This window comes from Rhynchophorus ferrugineus, unplaced genomic scaffold (assembly GCF_030347505.1).
Source record: "Rhynchophorus ferrugineus isolate W39M unplaced genomic scaffold, kcgeb_rfMv2 rfM10, whole genome shotgun sequence".
NCBI classification, from domain to species: Eukaryota; Metazoa; Arthropoda; class Insecta; order Coleoptera; family Curculionidae; genus Rhynchophorus; species Rhynchophorus ferrugineus.
The window spans coordinates 11197469-11217650 of record NW_027472589.1 but is presented as its reverse complement, the minus strand read 5'-3'; the positions used below and the strand labels follow the sequence as shown (position 1 = coordinate 11217650).

General features: G+C 32.1%; 1 protein-coding gene across 2 annotated transcripts in view; it reads right to left on the bottom strand.

Moving 5' to 3' along the window:
• Nucleotides 1-20182, bottom strand: part of LOC143204048 (uncharacterized) — a 188912-nt gene that overhangs the window by 137212 nt on the left and 31518 nt on the right. For both annotated transcript variants that reach the window (XR_013007495.1, XM_076416484.1), the window contains exons 3-4: nucleotides 19906-19941; nucleotides 9700-9813 (exon numbers count right to left, since the gene is read on the bottom strand). Coding sequence is in view for 1 of the 2 variants with exons in the window: in XM_076416484.1 (XP_076272599.1) it covers nucleotides 9700-9813; nucleotides 19906-19941 (150 nt within the window). In the remaining variant the exon portion in view is untranslated. The remainder of the gene's footprint in view (nucleotides 1-9699; nucleotides 9814-19905; nucleotides 19942-20182) is intronic.

The following is a 20182-nucleotide window of genomic DNA, read 5'->3' as shown; positions in this document are numbered from 1 at the left end:
TCTGATAAGGTCAAATAAGAAAGATCATGTACAAGGCGAACACATAGTAGGAAGAGCAGGAACAACAGGTCAATTGAAAAGTCTCCGGCATACCATAGTAAAACACATTTCTTTGGCAAAATTAGTTTTTTTTTATTCAACATAATTCATTTCAACGGTCATACACTGATTATAGTGACCCTCCCTAAGATTTGTCCATTACTTGAAAATAGGCCTCAGTTTCGGCGATCACCTATTCATCCAAGGAACATTTTTCCCAGCGAGCATTCTTTTGAAAAAGATCTGAGATCTGGAGAATACGGTGGATGAGGAAGCAATTCGAAGCCCTATTCATGGATTTTTGCCATTGTTTTCACTGACTTGTGATACGGCTATTGTCTTGGTGAAGCAACACTTTCTTTTTCTTCAAATGCGCTTTTTCGGCGATTTCGTCCTTCAAATAGTTCAATAACGCTATGTAATAGTCGCTGTTGATGGTCCTTCCATTTTCAAGGTAGTCAATGAAAATTATTCCATGCGCATCCCAAAATACAGACGCTATAACCTTGCCAGTCGACTGTTGCGTTTTCCCAGGCTTTGGAACGGGTTCATCGTGTGCAGTGCAGAAATGATGGAACCACGTTTCATCCATTGTCACATATCGACGCAAAAACTCGGGTTTATTACGCTTGATCATCTTCAAGCACTGCTCCGAATCATCAACTCGTCGTTGATTTTGGTCAAAAGGGTGCTCGCGCGGCATCCAGTTTGCACCGAGCTTTCTCATACTCAAATATTCGTGAATGACATGATGTACACGTTCAGTTGACATTTTTAGAGTGTCTGCTATTTCATTCAATTTACTGTCATTCAAAATCATTTTGTGGAATTTTTAAATGTTTTCGTCGGTAACAAGCTCTTTTGGGCGTCCACTGCGTTCACCGGTGCTCATTTCACCACGTCTAAACTTAGCATACCAATCCTTGATGGTGGATTTTCCTAGGGCCGTATCCGGAAACTCGGCATCAAGTCAAGTTTTTGCTTCAACTGTATTTTTTCCCTTCAAAAAGCAATATTTTATCTGGAAAAACAATTAATACTGATCGCTACCGACAACAAATGGTCAATTTGAAGTATGCATTGAACGAAATATTTCCAGTATACGCCCAAAGAAATGATGTTTGAACTGAAAACCAATCAAAGGAGTGATAAAATCATGGTTGGAAAGTTTTATTGGACCTGTCATAGCCTGCAGACTTGGCTTAGTAGCTGAGTGGGACAATGGCTCGATAAACTCTTTAGCTCAAAGGATAAACTATCTTTTGAAATGGTCAATACTTTGTTTAGACACATGTTTACTATCCATTGTAAATTACCTGATTTATTTCATAATACTGGTATATATATAACACATGAGTCTCATTTGGTGGTGATGAAAAAAAGGGTGGTAATACGTATTCCCTTGTGGTTTTTAATTAAATTCATTTCCTATACGACCTCGGTCTGCAGGTAATCAAAACATTGTCGGGTCGACACCGCGCTAATGAATTGGACCCGGGGGTCGAATAAAGCAAATTGGCCAGTGGCTTTTTTATTCTGTCTTTTTTTCTCGGTCGAACACGCCCCTCCATTTTTTCGGCGAGACGGCCATTAGTTTAGATCTGTTGGAGTGGATATTTTGAATGTAACGTTTTCAATATAGTGTAGTTTGTATAGACGCCAGTAAAAAAACCTATACGTTCATGCCTATACGAGTTTCGATTGGCTAGAACTGCACATGCGCGTTTGTTCTAATCTAGCCTGACAATTTTCACAACTACGCATCTTTTTCTATATACGCTTTGTTTACAGTTGTGGTTAGAAGTTATTTTTAGGTTAATTTTGTATTCACATTTTGTTGGGATAATATAATTATTTCACAGGCAAAATTAGCGGCAGAGAGGCATGCGAAAATAAGTGTATAAGATATGTCGTATTACTAAAATATTATCATTTTATAACCCTAATTTTGTAGACTGTTATGGAATAAAGGATATATTTTTATGTTAAATAATATGGAACCATAACTTATTTCAAGATTATAGTAAAGGTATGAATGAAATATGATCATGTTTGTATACCTAAACTATTAAAAACTCGGGTTTATTAGGCTTGATCATCTTCAAACACTGCTTCAAACATCAACTCATCGTTGTTTTTGGTCACAAGTGAGCTAGCGCGGAACCCTTTTTGCACAGAGCTTTCTCATACCCAAATATTCGTGAATGATATGATGTACACGTTCAGTTGATATCTTTAGAGCGTCTAATATTTCATTCAATTTGAATTTACGATCATTAAAAATCATTTTGTGGATTTTTTAAATGCTTTTGTCAGTAACAACCTCTTTTGGGTGTCCACTGTGTTCACCGTCTTCGGTCCTTATTTCACCACCTCTAAACTTAGCATACCAATCCTTGATGGTTGATTTTCCTGGCGCAGTGTCCGGAAACTCGGCTTTAAGCCAAGTTTTTGCTTCAACTGTATTTTTTCCCTTCAGCAAGCAATATTTTATCAACACGCGAAATTACTTTTATCCTTTTTTTTCACAACAACAAAAGTTACTTCACTCAAAATGCTATAATTCACAAACTAATGATCCGACAGCTATCAAATTTATACACGCATCTTTTGAGAGTTAGGGCTAACTAAAAAAACTTATGGATTTAGTTCTAGTAACGCCATCTATGTGTCAGGCTGAGGACTTTTCAATTAACCTGTTAGAAGATCGCTTACATTAGAATATGACTGGATCAGCAGAATCTTCCGTACTTAAAATAAAATAGTTTTAAGATTAATTGAAAGTCTCTGTTTTTATCCTTATCAATTTCATAGCTTATGTATATAAAGGACGTTTTTTAGAGTAATTCTAAAGTGCTCTAAGAAAAAGAACTTTCTAAAAAGAATAGAAAAAAGAGAAAAGAAAAGAACTAAATTAAAATGAAACTAATAAGCGTAGTTACTAAAGACAAATGTCTAACCATGATGGCCTCGACCATCTGTTATGCAAATTAGACACAAAAAATCGAAGTAACGAATGAGACGTGTTACGCGCATTTAACAGGAAGCAACAGAAGGTAATAATCGCTGCCGGTTGATGAATGGACGTCATCGGTTCCTCAACGCGGTGACCGAAGCTACGCAGCTTTCGTCAAACCATTCAATATTTTAATGGGCGCGGATATTTCAAGCTTACATTGTCGACAGCAAAGTCTACGAGTGTTGGCAACGTGTGAATCTCGTCGAACATTCGGCGGCCTTGTAATCCCGGCCAAATCCCAGTTTGTCTGGACCGGGGCCTTATATCGGAGAGAGAGACGAACGCATACAAAAAAAAACCAAGACAAATAGTCGGGATTTAAAGTAATCGGCGCTGTCAGAAATATTAATTCGATTTCTGGTGAGGATGATCGTCAACACACCCGGTGGACCATACTGTTGCACATCGGTTGTTTGTCTGATGGACTACATTGTCAAATGGTTCATTATTTTCGTTCTCCAAAAATAAACACAGCGAAAATGAGTGATCTTAGTTAAAACTGTGTATTTATGTTTTTTAAATTATTTAAAAAGCTCATTTTAATCCACATTTACTATATCTCATTATAATGTTTTGCTATTATAATAGTGATACTGAAAAAATCGGAAAATATGTTCTTATAAACATATTCTCAATCAACGTATAGAATGAGTACCTCTGTTTATGTGAAATTTTGCTGTCTTTTTTTATCTATTATTGTTCTTATAAACAGTATCTCCAACCTTATGTTATATCAGGACTACAAATTAATTTTAAAGGATTTACAACTTCATGGCTTCAACTTATTGATTTGAGGAAATGGAATGTTTTTACCTCCATTTAAAGAAAAAGCCGCCTGAGGTCGTCTAATGTTGAGCAAAGCTTATGGCAACCATGCTCCATGGTTTCACCCATGTTAATGTTGCTTTCGATGTTTAAAAGTGATGATTCTGATACCGAAGTAGTCGGCAATACCATCAATGGGTATTGCCGACTACAAAAAACTACGAGCACAGTGTGTCTACGAGCAAAGACACAACAATGTCGTTCTTCAGCACGACAACGTTCGACCACATGTTGCAAAACCGGTGAAAACATACTTGGGAACATTAAAATGGTAAGTGCTACATATTCCGCCGTATTCTCCAGACCTTGCTCCTCGTGATTACTACTTGTTCCGACATATGACTCGGTAGCTATCTGACCAATGCTTCACTTCTTACGAAGATACCAAATAATGGGTCGATTCGTGGATAGCTTCGAAAGATACAGAAAAGTAGTCGCTATCGATAGACAATACATTGAATAAAATACACTGTACCGATTTTCCACAATTAAAGCTTCAAATAAAAAAAATCCTTTAAAACTAATGTATAGGCCCTTTAAAACGCATCAATATAGAAGGTATGTTTTCTCCAAGTACATATTCTTGAGGGCGTGCACCATTCATGTTGAATTAATAATTTAGTTCATTAATATTTGAACATGTTTATATTATTTTGGGTGTACAAGTGACTACATCAACGCTGGAGCCATCTGTATCTTGCCAGTCATTCACAATGTAAATCTCGCTCGGTTTACTTTTATTGTAATTAACAATTTGGTTAATATAATTTTAGCAAAGTAAAATGCTCTGAATGCTCTTATTTTATTTTTATATCGACAGACTTCCTTGATAGATTGAATTACAATACACAATATTCTTTAATTATATGCCTTTGATATTTCATATCAAATAAATTTTATTATTGCCGGTATGGTTGGCACAGTGGTAAAGGCGACATGACGGTCCACGGTTCGAATCCTGCTGGGGCATGGTTGTAAATTTATGTTTGTGATTGTCCTTAGGCATGAGTATAAAATCCGACAAGGAAAATGCCAGTAACCAGACTGGGCAAGACCGGATGTATTCTAGGATAATTTCTAAGTTGGTCACTCGTCAGTCGGTAGGCTTAATCCTGAGGACCGTGGCTAGGAGCCCATGTTAAACTGTAGGTCCATCCAGTCCAGATTAACCCCTAGTTGGTAAAAGGAGGGGCCTTTGGGGTTCAGTTTTAAACTATCGTTTAAAAACAGTTTAAATAAAGGATCACAGTACTGACATATGTAAAATTATATTGAAAATTAGGTAATCGATATCATTTTTCGGTGGAACTAACTAAGTATAAGTTAAAAAACAACATTTAAATTATATTTTCACTTATATCTCAAAAACTAGACTATACACAAAAAAACGACAATTGTATTAATTGATCTAGTATATAACGTTTTAGTGAATTCTCAAATATAACTTTTACCATTCCTGTTAAATATTCTGTTTAAATAATTCGCGATATTCACTCAACTGGTTTACGTCTTGTAAATGAAGTTTAAAAAATACAAAACACTGAAATATTACTGCCTATGCTAAATTTTAAACTACTATTTTTTAAATGGTTCTATGTTTATCTACAATTGATTGAGTTCATAATGATTCCTGATATCACAATGACATAATATTGACAAAATATGAAAGTTCTAGTCCGTTTTTATATCAATTCTTTTGAAATTGTATAATTGATATATAAGAAACGCTGTATATCAGAATATTTTTCTTATGGTCGAACTAACATGAAAAACATGTATTTTAGATTTACCAAAATTGTTACAATAAATATACTAACATATGATTGTATTCAGACATTAAAAAATGCTTTTATCTAGAGTTGGAAAACATTGAATTAAACAATTCAAAAATAAAATTAATATTTTAAATTAAAAGTAATACTTTAAAAATATTATTATAAAGGTATATAGTGATTATTAATAATCATGTCACAGTTATAAATTAATCTGGTTTTAGTATTTATGAGAGAATATTGACATCTGGTAAATAGAATAGACTCTTTATCTTCAATTTCTATAAATTATCTATATATTGTTACATTTATTATATTATATATTTTTTAAAAATAGTAATTGAAGTATTATTAAAATCCGATAAAAGCATTTGGAGCCATTATTCCATTCTTATTTTACAAACCCAAAGTAACACTAAAATATAAAACGAAAATGAACAGTTCTACACAACAGAATAGGACCCACCAACTATATGTTTCCCTTCCTCCTTCACAATTAGTAAGAGAAGAATTAAGTAAATGTCCGTCTTACTGATGACATGCTTGGAGAAAACAAAAAAGATTTCTATAATATTATGTCATTATAAAAAATATTTGTGAACATTATTCCATTCTTTATTTACAAATCCAAAGTAACAGTAATATATTACATTAATTTACACTACCCTTCTACCTATCTACAATTACATATGTTCTTTTTCATTCTCAAAATTAATACGAATCTTCGTTTTATGTCACTATTGGAAAAATCATTCCTGCCTGCATTCGAATGAAATAATAATTACTATTTTCATTCGACTAGTCTTTTGACAAACGAAGGGTTCAAATGTTTTGCGACTATCGACCGATTCAATAGTTCCAATTTTGACCAATTTCGATTAATAATGATAAACTAAATAGATTATTCTCTATATTAACATGTTTAAGAAAAATATTTCATTATAAAAACCTATGGTTATATCTCATTAATATATACTGATGGACAATAACATATATCATCATTGTATCATCACAATTCTCTTGTGTCCCCTTGAACAGAAGTGTTATTGTGACCCAGAACATTTAAAAACATTAACTACAATCTTTACGATTAGTTCAAAAAAAAATCCAGCGAAAACCAACACAACCATCGTTCGCAAAACCTCTCGAGCGCCAGCGCCCGTACCATCCCCGGGCCATCCGTCACTCTGTCATCGACGCACCCCGAAAAGGCGTCAAACCGGCCAGATTTGACACATGCGATGGACCGAGCGACGGCGCCAGAATACCGTCGACGTCGTCTGTCCCGGACGACACCCGATACTCCCGCACAGTCCTAGTAAAAATTCTCGGCGGGCCTCTGCGTCAAATTAACGATAACTATTGGTAATTGGCTCGGAATAGGTTCAACATGATGGCAACGGATCCGCAATAAATCTCCGGTTACATGAGGAAATCGTTACCGATTCCGAGTTAAGTGGTGACGGTGGTGGTGTTGTCTAGAAGAGGGCCAGCGGAAGATCTCACGATAAATATTCGGCGAAACAAGCAGAGCAAGAGGTAAAGAGGCTGTCCAAGATATTACAGGAAATACCCTGAACATGTCGAACACGTGTAGCTACAGTTAAATACTATAGAGGGTGATAATGGCCCGAGAAATTAGATATACCTCCTGTTTACATCAAAACAGATATAACTTAATGCGTATTTGTACAAGAACAACATACAGATTCAATAATATTTGTTGTTTACTTCAACAATAATAAGTAAATATATTTATAATGCGGGAACATACTAATAGGAGTAGATTCTTAAGGAAAATACTTTCTATTCGCTTAGTTTTACAACAGAGAAAAAGAAAAAAAGTAATCTATAACTATAACACACAAGTAATACTATAATTTTCAATAAATTTTAATCTGAATGCTGAGGAATACGCAATTTTTCGAATGATTTTAATAACTAATTTAATGACTGTAATTAAAATATCTAAAAAACAGTACTGATTTATTATCAACACCCTATATTATTAAGTAAACTTGGTTATCTTTGTGGAAGCTATTTCAAATAAATAAAAAAGTATTTGGATAATACTGAAAATATGCGACCTATAAAATAAACATAAAATAATATGACTTCAGTAAAAATTAATATAAAATATATTTTAATAATCAGTTTAATTATTGTAATTAAACTAATATCTAGTAAATATTACTCATATTAACAACATCCAGTGTTATTAAATAAACTTGGTTGTGATTGCTGAAACTAAGTGAAATTAATAAAAACAAAATTCGAACAATGCTGAAAATAGGCTTTTAAATTAATTTAAAAAAATATAACTTCAAACAAGATAAAATAAAATCATTTTAATTATTGTAATTAAAATACCTAATAAATATTAATTAATTTGTCATAAATAATATGGGGTATATTTAAAAAAACTTGGTAATTGTTGAAGTTATTATAAAATATATAAAAATATATTCGGATAATTCCGAAAATATGCGACCTATCAAATGAACATAAAATAATATAATTTCAAAAAAAAAAATAATCAATTTAATTATTGTAATTAAAATACCTAATAAATGTTATTAATTTGTTATAAACACCCCATATTATAAAAAAAACTTGCTAATTGTTGAAGTTATTATAAAATATATAAAAATATATTCGGATAATACTGTTGTTTACTTCAGTAATAATAAGTAAATATATTTATAATGCGCGAACATATTAATAAGAGCTGATTCTTAAAGAAAGTACCTTCTATTCGCTTAGTTTTGCAACAGAGAAAAACAAAAAAAAAGTTATCTATAACACACAAGTAACACTATAATTTTCAATAAATTTTCATCTGAATGCTGAGGTATACGCAATTTTTTGGATGATTTTAATAACTAATTTAATGACTGTAATTAAAATATCTAAAAAATCGTACACACCTATATTATTAAGTAAACTTGGTTGTCTTTGTGGAAGCTATTTCAAATAAATAAAAAAGTATTTGAATAATACTGAAAATATGCGACCTATAAAATAAACATAAAATAAGATAACTTCAGTAAAAATTAATATAAAATATATTTTGATAATCAGTTTAATTAGTGTAATTAAACTAATATCTAGTAAATGTTACTCATATTAACAACATCCTGTGTTATTAAATAAACTTGGTTGTGATTGCTGAAACTAAGTGAAATTATTTTAAAAAAAGTTCGAACAATGATGAAAATAGGCTAACTTTTAAATGAATATAAAAAATACCAATTCAAACAAGATAAAATAAAATCATTTTGATTATGTAATTAAAATACCTAATAAATATTAATTAATTTGTTAATTAAAAACTTGCTAATTGTTGAAGTTATTATAAAATATATAAAAATATATTCGGATAATTCCGAAAATATGCGACCTATTAAATGAACATAAAATAATATAATTTCAAAAAAAATTAATAATCAATTTAATTATTGTAATTAAAATACCTGATAAATGTTATTAATTTGTTATAAACACCCTATATCAAAAAAAAACTTGGTATTTCTTGAAGTTATTATAAAATATATAAAAATGTATTCGGATAATACTGAATATATGCTAAATGAATATAAAATAATATAATTTCAAAAAATATAAAATAAAATATATTTTAATAATCAATTAAATTATTGTAATTAAAATATTTAATAAATATTAAATTAATACTAATATTAAAAAAATAAATAAATATCGGATAATACTAAAGATATGCAACCTATGAAAAGAACATAAAACAATAGAGCTTCAAGCCAGATAAATACAAAATATTTACTAATAAACAATTTCATTATTGTAATTAAAATATCTAATAAGAATTACTGATTTGTTACCAATACCCTATATTATTAAATACATTTGATTGTATTTGTTATATATAAACAATAATTCGAATAATCCTGAAAATAAGCTGCTTTTGAAATGAACAGAATAAAAATAACTTCAGACAAGATAAATATAAATTAGACACATACATATAAAAATAAAAAGTAATAAATTGAACCATAAAAATCAAAAAGCATGACTTACCTTTTTGTTAACTAGACGCGGTTCTTCCCTTGCTAATTTGACCAATTCCTGGTAATCGCCCCTGCTCGCTGTTACATACCATTCTTGGCACTTTTTGGGTTCCAACTAGAAATTAAAGTTACAAGATATAGATAGTTTTATAGAAAAAGTAAAAATACTGATTAGAAACAAAATAGAGGGTCAATAAAAACGAAATAAATGAAGAATTTTTTTTTCAAAAATTTCAAGAAATTCAAGACATGTTCAAAATTTTTAACATTGCTAAAGTGTTATTTGGGTATTATGATCACGTGTAGTACATACAATATTTCCGGATTAGTCACAATTATATAGAATACATGATGAAAGACAATTTATTATAGATTATAATGGAATAAGATTGGAAGTTGACTACTAAATATTGAACATATTTACGTAGGACTAGACATTTACTGCAAAGATATTTACAAGACAACAAATTGATATTATCTATATGTTATTTTATAAATTACAAATTATAACAATATTACAATAATATTAAATCGCACATAAAAAAACTATTCGGAAATTCGTTTTAATATCTGACCCAAGATCAGAAAAATATAACAGGTCAATTGAAAACTACCCGGCATATCATAGTAAAACACATGTTTTTGGCAAAATTAGTTTTTTTTATTCAACATAATTCCGTTCAAGGGTGATACACTGATTACAGCGACCCTCCAACTTTTCGATACACTTTTTGTAGTACGATTTGTCCTCTGATTCAAAATAAGCCTCAGTTTCGGCGATCACCTCTTCATTCGACGAAAATGTCTTCTCAACGAGCTTTCTTGTGAGATCCGAGAACAAGAAATAGTCGCTGGAGGCCAGATCTGGAGAATACGGTGGATGAGGAAGCAATTCGAAACCCAATTCATGGATTTTTGCCGTTTTCACCTAAATTGTGACACGGTGAATTGCCTTGGTGAAGCAGCACTTTCGTTTTCTTCAAACGCGGCCGTTTTTCGACGATTTCGTCCTTCAAACGGCCCAATAACGCTATGTAATAGTCGTTGATACTGTTGATGGCCCAGACGCCATAACCTTGCCAGCCGACTCTTGCGTTTTCCACTCGGACTGAACGATGACTGTCGATTGGACTTCGGAGTGAAATTATGAAGCCGTGTTTCATCCATTTTCACAAATCGACGCGAAAACTTGGCTTTATTAAGCTTGATCATCTTCAAACACTGCTCGGAATCATCAACTCGTCGTTGTTTTTGGTCTCGCGAGGCACTCACTTTGCACAGAGTTTTCTCATACCCAAATATTCGTGAATACTATGATGTGCACGTTCAGTTGATATCTTTAGAGTGTCTGCCATTTCATTCAATTTTAATTTACGGTTATTCAAAATCATTTTGTGGATTTTTTTAATGTTTTCGTGGGTAACAACCTCTTTTGAGCGTCCACTGCGTTCGCCGTCTTCGGTGAACAAGAACTTGAAAGAAACAAGAACTAAGCATAAAACATAAATATGCTCTCTAATGAAAATAAAATACATTACTCAGAAACACAATTGTTAATTAGGTGGATTAGGCCTTTGGGGGATACCACTGCATAAAACGCCTAGAACTCTACCTATACTAGCATAGAAAAAAGTTCAATGTCAATATAATAAAACAACTCTAACCTATAAATTATTGTGGCTGTATAATTAATTGTAGTTTTAAGTTCATTGATAATATATACATTAGATGTACTATAATGTTAAAATAAATTATAATACATAACATATTTTTTCATTATATTATTTGTATTAAAATTTTGTTATATGTCAGAGCCAAAATGTACTAAAATCCAGAGTCGCTGCGGCAACATCTCGTGTCACTACTGTTTTGAATATTCTATACTTCCGTGGCTCGCACCTTCATTGCAATTTTTTTAAACATTTATTACAACAACAATTCGGGAATGATAAGTGGGATTTGCCTTCTGGCAAGTAATATAAAATATTTTAGTATTTTAGTGAGATTACAAAATTATGTTTTGCAGTACCGCAGCGCTTATGCACCAGCTCACCCGGCCCATATCTGCGAAACTATTAAATCAATTATTTTCTACAAATATCCAAAATGGTACCGAAAGAATGTCGGACAAATCGTCGTTTTTTCGTCCGTACATAAATAGCATAAAATTACCATTTCGTTTATTCACCACATCATTTGTCACGCCCATCAAGATAGCACAGGAACAACGCCGAACACAATTAAAACAACACACATAATTTTTACGCGCCATGTACAATTTCCATTAGCGGCCGTGAACGGCCCAAGACAAATATCCGTTTAAGTTCGACTAATTGAATTTTTCAATAAGGTTTAGAGGATTCCGTCGGGCCGAGGAATAAGTAGGGTTAGGGGGAGAAAAAAATGAACGCGGCCCAGATAACGATCGCCAACGTCTACCGCCGTATTATAATACGTAACGTATTAATTAAAATGATGATTAATAATGGCGGAGAGAGAGAGAGAGAGAAAGAGAGGGAGACAGATCGTCCCCGGTGTAGGAACCGTGCGAATAACTATTTAATAAACAGTTCGTTAGTTGTTGTTCGACTCGCTGTCCGTTTCCCCTTGCTCTTTGGCCCGTAATTAAAACGAAATTAAAAGCCGATAAAGGAACATTCGGTGGAACAATGATCGACTTAGAATTTATCGTTTTTTTCTCGGTTTCCTCTTTTTGTTCTTTGGAAGTTTTTCTAGATCAAAATCCTCTATATAAGTAAGTCTCTCTCATATGATAACAGAACAATTGAAAGTCCCCGACCTACAATAGTAAAACACAGTTTTTTTGGCAAAATTAGTTTGTTTTATTCAACATAATTCCCTTCAAGGGTGATACACTGATTATAGCGAGTCTCCAACTTTTCGATACCATTTTTGTAGTACGATTTGTCCTTATACGCTATGTAATAGTCGCTGTTGATGGTTTATCGTATGCAGTCCACTCGGATGACTGTCGATTGGACTTTGGAGTGAAATAATGGAGCCATGTTTCATCCATTGTCATATGTCGACGCAAAAGCTCGGGTTTATTACGCTTCATCATCTTCAAGCACTGCTCTGAATCATCAACTCGTCGTTTGCTTTTGGTCAAAAGTGAGCTCGCGCGGCACCCACTTTGCACAGGGCTTTCTCATACCCAAATATTCGTGAATGATATGATGTACACGTTCAGTTGATATCTTTAGAGTGTCGCTATTTCATTCAATTTAAATTTACGGCCATTCAAAATCATTTTGTGGATTTTTTTAATGTTTTCGTTGGTGAAAACCTTTTTAGGCCTCCGCTGTGTTCACCGTCTTCAGCGCTCATTTCACCCCGTCTAAACTTAGCACATCAATCCTTGATGGTTGATTTTCCTAAGGCAGTGTTCAAAAACTCGGAATCAAGCCAAGTTATTGCTTCAACTGTATTTTTTCCAGAAAACAATATTTTATCAATACGCGAAATTCCTTTTTATCTATTTTTTTCACAATAACAAAAGTTGCTTCAGACAGCTGTCAAGTTTATACACGCATCTTTTGATGTTTAGGGCTAACTAAAAAAAATATGGATTTAATTCTCATAGCGCCATCTATGTGTCAGACCGGGGACTCTTCAATTGACCTGTTATATACTATGAATTAATATTAAATATTTCAGAATAGATATTAGGTATTTGCATGTGCCCTTATCACTCTTTTGCATTAAAAAGACATTTGTTAAGAAAACTTGGTTCAATATAAATTAATCAAAATATTTTCCACCTTTTTCAATAACACTTTCCCATCTTTTTATCAACATGGCGATAACGTGTCGAGTCCTTTCGCACACAATCATCATGTCAAAACTGTTTGCTAGCCAGAATGTGCTGGGTATCGCAACACTTTTCATTCAAGTTGTAACAGTTCGTTTATCCCTCAACCGTCACTGGATGTCGCATCTTATAGAGTGGATAATAGGTGTTATATTGTATCGATCTAAACGAGTGGTAGTCAGAAGGTGCTATGTGTGATGAGTACTCTGGATACGACATACTACCAATTGCAGCTGTAACAGTGTATCCTTTACAATTCCTGTAAGATGTGGTCGGGCGCTGTCATTGCTGGTATATTTTGCACCAACACTTCTTTGAATTTGTTCAATTCAGGTTCGAAAATATCTGCAATAACAGTCTCATTCCCTTTTACTAGCTCATAATACACTATAAGTCACTACCCATCAAAACTTTATGGTCATGAATATTTCGTCTATCGATGTGAATGGCTCTCCTACACTCACACAGGATTTCTTGGACTGGGAATTCTCGTAGTACATTACTTGTCGAATATCCAATATCAGCCACAAGAAACCTCCAACTTCATCTTAGCAAAGCCTAATTGTGGTTGAAAACGTGGCGTATCAAAACAAATGAGACAAAATCTACATGTGACATCATTCCTTTGTATCTGGGAAACTAAACCAAATGTACTGGCTGATAGGGCGTAAATCTAAATTATCATTAGATAATAGGGTTTTGCTATATAAGTCAATACGCAAATTCCCATACGAACTGATTAATACACATAGAGTGAAATTTAATAATCTCTAGAATAAGCTTTTAATAGCTGAGAATAGTTTTTAGAATAAGTTAGGATAGACTTTAAAATAAGACATCTTTTTCTAGGATAGAGTTTAGAATAAGTTATAATAGTATCTAGAATAAGATTTAGATTATAAGTTGTACAGTAGATCACTTACTGAAGTGATCTTCTACATGTCAGAATAGATACATTGTATAACTAAAACCATATAATAATACTTATTGCCCACGGGCAGATTGTTGACGTTCTAGGGGATTAATAAATAAAAATTAATTGTCGTACTACTTCTCTTCGCCAGTCACAACGCGGAAGAGAAAACTCTACTTTTTTGCCTGACAAGCAACGAAACGTCGATATTGAAACAATTCGAAATTATTTCTTTTAGTCAATTCGTGTTAAAGCCATTTTCCCACTTTTTAAGTCTTTCCCATCGCATATAAACGTCTGCAAATAATCAATTCATCAAATGCCAAGCTGTCTGAAAACTCTTTGAGACTGAGTTGGGTTTTCGTCCAAATAAAACTTGACGTATTGTATTCGAACTTTGCCTGTCGCTATTTGTCATTCACATCAAAATCGCACACTAAAATCGACTGTGTCAAACTGGTGTCTTTATTTTTAAAAATACACTTATAGTTCACATACACTTATAGATATTTTCAGATTAGATCAGATACCAGTCTCCCAACATCGTGAAATTTCTTCACCTCTTGAAATAATTCTAATAATTCTCGTTCTAGTTTCATTACTTTGAGATAAACCCAATTTTACTAAATTGCAACTTTCAATCGAGAAAGGCTGTAGGTTATGTTTTAATCTGACTCCTAGAATTATAGACTTGTAATACAGCTTTCAGTGACCTATGCAATCTCCCACTTCTATTTGCTTATGGAGTACAATAACAGGTGTGTAAACTTAAAAAAAATGTGTAATGTGGTGTGTCGAATTTTTACTCTACATGCTTTTGCAGGACCGCGCCCTACTGTAGACGGTGATCTGTCATTAAACTTGCATTTAAACACCAAACACATAGATCCAATTCAACAATCGTCAAGATTGTTAACTATATACATAACTATATGGAAAATAAATACCTAATAAGTATTTGTTATAGTTAGTACGTTATAGAAGTTATTATAACATTAAACGTTGTCTAATATGCAGAAATAAAGAATAACAAGTTACTGATAAAAAACTAACTTTTCTGGTATTAAATTATTGTTTAAAATGTTAACATTGATGTTTGGACATTGACTGATGCGAATTCTTGATAACTGTAAGCATGTTTTTAAGACATATACAGGGCATAGATAAAATAATATGAGCACCATAGTACATCCTGTTGCACGTTGGCAACATTACTTCCGTGCCAATAATACGACGTGTATTGCTGAACTTGCAAGCTAAACGTTGTAAGTTATATTTTAGTGTATTTACGCTTTGTTCTGCGATGGAGAAAACAAGCAATGACTAAAAATTATGACAATACACAAAATGATAGCATATATGAAACCAGGCAAAACATCAGCGACGAAGACGAATACTACGACAAAACCCAAAGTTAACTGACAGAGACCAACTAAAAATAAAAAGAATTGTGGGCAGAAAATAAAAAACTTCAGCGCAAAGTGGCAGCAGTTGAGTAACACTGTTTCGACAAGAACAATAGGGCGGTAGCTCCAGAAAGCTTCATGGAAAGGTTGCGAAAACTGAATTAAAATGTTAAAACTGAATTATACTGAATTTCACGCAGTCACGAATCACCGTTACCTTTCACATCAACTTCAATATTAAGTCTCTATACGAATTGTTACAGCGGACTGAACAATAGCGTCAAAACCAGTAGCCATTAAAACAAATGACGGCAATTAAATGTTACAAAATTTGTAGTGGGTATACCGGTTTCTGACTGGCATGGTAATTTCACCAAGAAGCACAAAATAGATGCCACTTTTTTTGAAACCATGAACACCATTAATATTAGCACGTTTTGTTCGCGATTAACATTCGGTGTCTTGTCGAAATTGTAACTGTAATTTAATAAGATTTTTGTGCTAATAATCCTGTAGGATTTATTTGAATCTTAACAATTAAACCATTTCTGTCGTCAATAAAAATGATTTGACTATAATTTTTATTTGCACTTTATCAAATAAACTATCAATCTCTATCTAAATATGAAAAGAGATAGTTGTTGCATTCACTCTTATTTTAATACAGTATAAACATGAAATACAATACAAACAAAAAGAACACTCTGCAGTAATCTTTAGTAGACTCCAAAAAGATTACAAGTAATATATAGAGAGTTCGGCTTGATGAAATAATTTGTTTAAACTTTGTTTAAAGATGATTTAAATATTGTATAAAATATCCTCATTTATTAGAAGTTAAACTGGAGAAAGAATTTTCATTGGGACAAGCTTAAAACTTAATTGAAGGAATATAGAGAGGGATGCAATCAAATACATTCCCCTCCCTGTTTTACCATATATATATCTCTTCAATTATTGTATAAATATTAAATAAAATATAAACAGAAACGTAACATTTATAGAATACTCTGAATACATTTTTACTGACTTGAACTGAAATACATAGTTGCCTTAACTAGCATTGTAACTAACATTTTAATACGATACAGCACAATGGCGTCTTTTCAAAAAATCGTAACTCCAGAAATCATTAGTACCTCCAAGAATCTTATACAGTTATTTTACCATCGCTACACATAAAGTTGATGTTGATAAAACAATTTGTAATATGGCTACGAAAAATGGAGATTGATTCAAAGACAAAACATATTTCAAAGTTTCGAGACCTCTCAGAAGCAAAAGTGAAGAAAAGTGTTTTCGTAGGACCGACCCACAATTCATCATGACCATGACGTATCCTCAAAGAGAAGAATGGGTTGTTTGTAAGGAGGTCATACATTTTTAGGCAATCGCAAAGACCCTAACTATAAACAAATCGTCGAAAGAATGCAAAGAATATTTCAAGCTGTAGGTTGTTCAAAAGTACATTTTCTTCATTCTCACCTCGACTACTTTCCGGAAATTTGGGAGATGTGGATGAAGAGCAAGGAGAACGATTTCATTAATCCATAAGAGACGTAAAAAAGATATCAAGGGAAATGGAGCCTCTCAATAAGACTACTGCTGGACACTCTAGAGAAATCTACAGACAAGCCCAAATTATTAATATTATAATTACCCAAATTGACTATAACAAAAACGACGTCATTTGCGAATTCAACACACCTAAGAGCATAAAGATTACGTCATAAATAAATGTGAAATCATTGACGACAGTATTATTGGTACTAAATTCAAAAATAATCACTTGTATTAATCATGAAACATTTATTTAGCACAAGCAGATGGAAGTGGGCACAACTAGCGCTTCGTTAGGATTGATCTATCGATAATTACACCTTTCCTCTACAACCTCCTCGTCGTCCACCAGCTAAAGCACCACCCTGCTAATTCCGACATCTACCCAGTTCCATATAAATTACACCGCTAGGAAATGAACGAATTTTAAAAACCCATTTGTATTCGGACTTCCTGCTTTATTAATAAATTCTTTAATGAGACTGACCTCCTTCTTATCGGACCCCGAGGATCTGCCAATACGACAATGTATTCGTGCGCAGCGGTTTAATAAATGTTAATGGGTTGCATAACACGTCGTGTGTTTGTATGCTTGAATAAAATTAGCGATATATCTCCAGTTTTTTTTCTTGCCTCCATGCCTTGTTCTGAGGTTCGCAATAAGAACTCTTTCGATATTAGATCACGCCCTTTATGATCAACAAACATATATTTTAATTAGCTATAAATATTCTGTAAAAAACTATAAAGTTTCATAGACAGAATAGGCCAATTACTGAGTTATTTGGTTTGAAAATACCAACCAATTTCTAACATTTTAATATTAAACAAAGTTTAAAATGTGTTTTATGGCAAAATAGAAATACTTGTGCCTCTTTGCCCATTGGTTAGTCAGTCTAAATGAAGGAAACTTAAGATGTAAATAGAAATAACTACAATAATCTAATAGACAGCTGGAGGGAATAAAGAAGTTATTGGAAACTGAAAACTAACACAAGGTGTGATTATATAAAAATCCGATGGTAAATTTAAAGATTTTCTTAAACTTCATGTAGATATCATAAATTTGTAAATGAGGTATGGTTGATATAAAGAATCTAAAAGGATCAGCACAGAAAAAAGGAAACTGATTGTATTAGGAACAAATTTTAACACATAATTTTTCTTTGATGCTAGACGAAAAAATATAGGATGCAATGATTTTTAAGCACAAGGTACAACTTTTGATTCCATTAGTAGAAAAATTTAGAAAACCTCTGAAACAATATCCGTTATTGATACAGATTTAATACTATACTATTGCTATCTTGTGCTTGACAGTTATGTATAAATCCACCCTGTAGCCAAATCTGAAGATTCCTAAGTACGAATAAAAAATAATTACTAGTCAAACATCTGGTTAGTCAATTATACGCATATTTGGATTTATGAATTGCAAATATGGGGTTGAACTAAAACAAGCTAAATCAAGCCGGACTAGTAATCCAACGACGGCAAAATAAGAATTCTTCGATTAATTACCAATGCTCATCGCTACGTAACCAACCAATAACTGAACGATCTACTATTAGTTTAATTGTAAATCATGTTACTATTAAAGCAACTATAACTATAGATACTGTATTTATTCCTCACTCGTCTTGCTCTTGTATCGATGCAAGTAAAATGTAATAAAAAGACTAATCAAACAAATAATTTCTTAAAAACATATTACATTTTGGCAAAATACAAATATACTTCATATACTTCTTGTCAGAACATATATTCAGTGTTTGACATTTCAGACCTTGTTTCTAATAATTGTATTTAATATAATGTTTACTTTTGCTATATATATATATATATATATATATATATATATATATATATATATATATATATATATATATATATGTAGTATATGCACAACGCAACTATAATAGCTATGGACAACGCGCTCTCTTTGTTGAAGAAAATTCCTTCGTGTAATGAATAACAGCTGTTAAACTACCCTGTATATAGGAGACGTATTAAATGAAGCAGATCTTATTAAATATCCACTTTTTCAATTATTTTATGGCAATAATTTCAAATTTTCTGAACCTATACAAAACTAATTAAACAAATAATTTCTTAAAAACATATTAGATTTTGGCACAATACAAATTTAAAAAGTATTTAAAATAATATATATTTTTTTGTTCTATGTATTAAGTATTCTATATATTTGTGAAATAAAATTGTACCTTAAATAAATGTTTATCCTTGTAATATTTTTACTTTAATATTTATTTTATTATATATATATATATATATATATATATATATATATATATATATATATATATATATATATATATAGTAGCTATGCACAACGTACATAAATATTCACTTTTTCAATTATTTTATGGTAATTATTTCAAATTTTCTTTTTCTGAACCATCATTACAAGTACCATTACCAAAGTTAGTTATAACTTATATTAGTAAATAGTGACACCAAACTTCAACAACTTACCGGCGTTTGTACAGAAGTATCACAATCTTCGCCATGCTGAAAGTAAAAAATACAAATTAGAACGAAAATATCGTCCATAAACAAAAATATATTATCACCGACTGAATATTAACGTTTAAGATCAAAGAACAAACAAATCTGAAACGAATTTTAACGCTGATTGTACTTTCAAATTTCAACAATCAATCCGTAACGCTTCGAAGCGCAAAAAATCGCCACAAAAAAGAGCCACGAAGAAAAATAACTGTATCAACCCTCTCCTATGAACTCATCTATA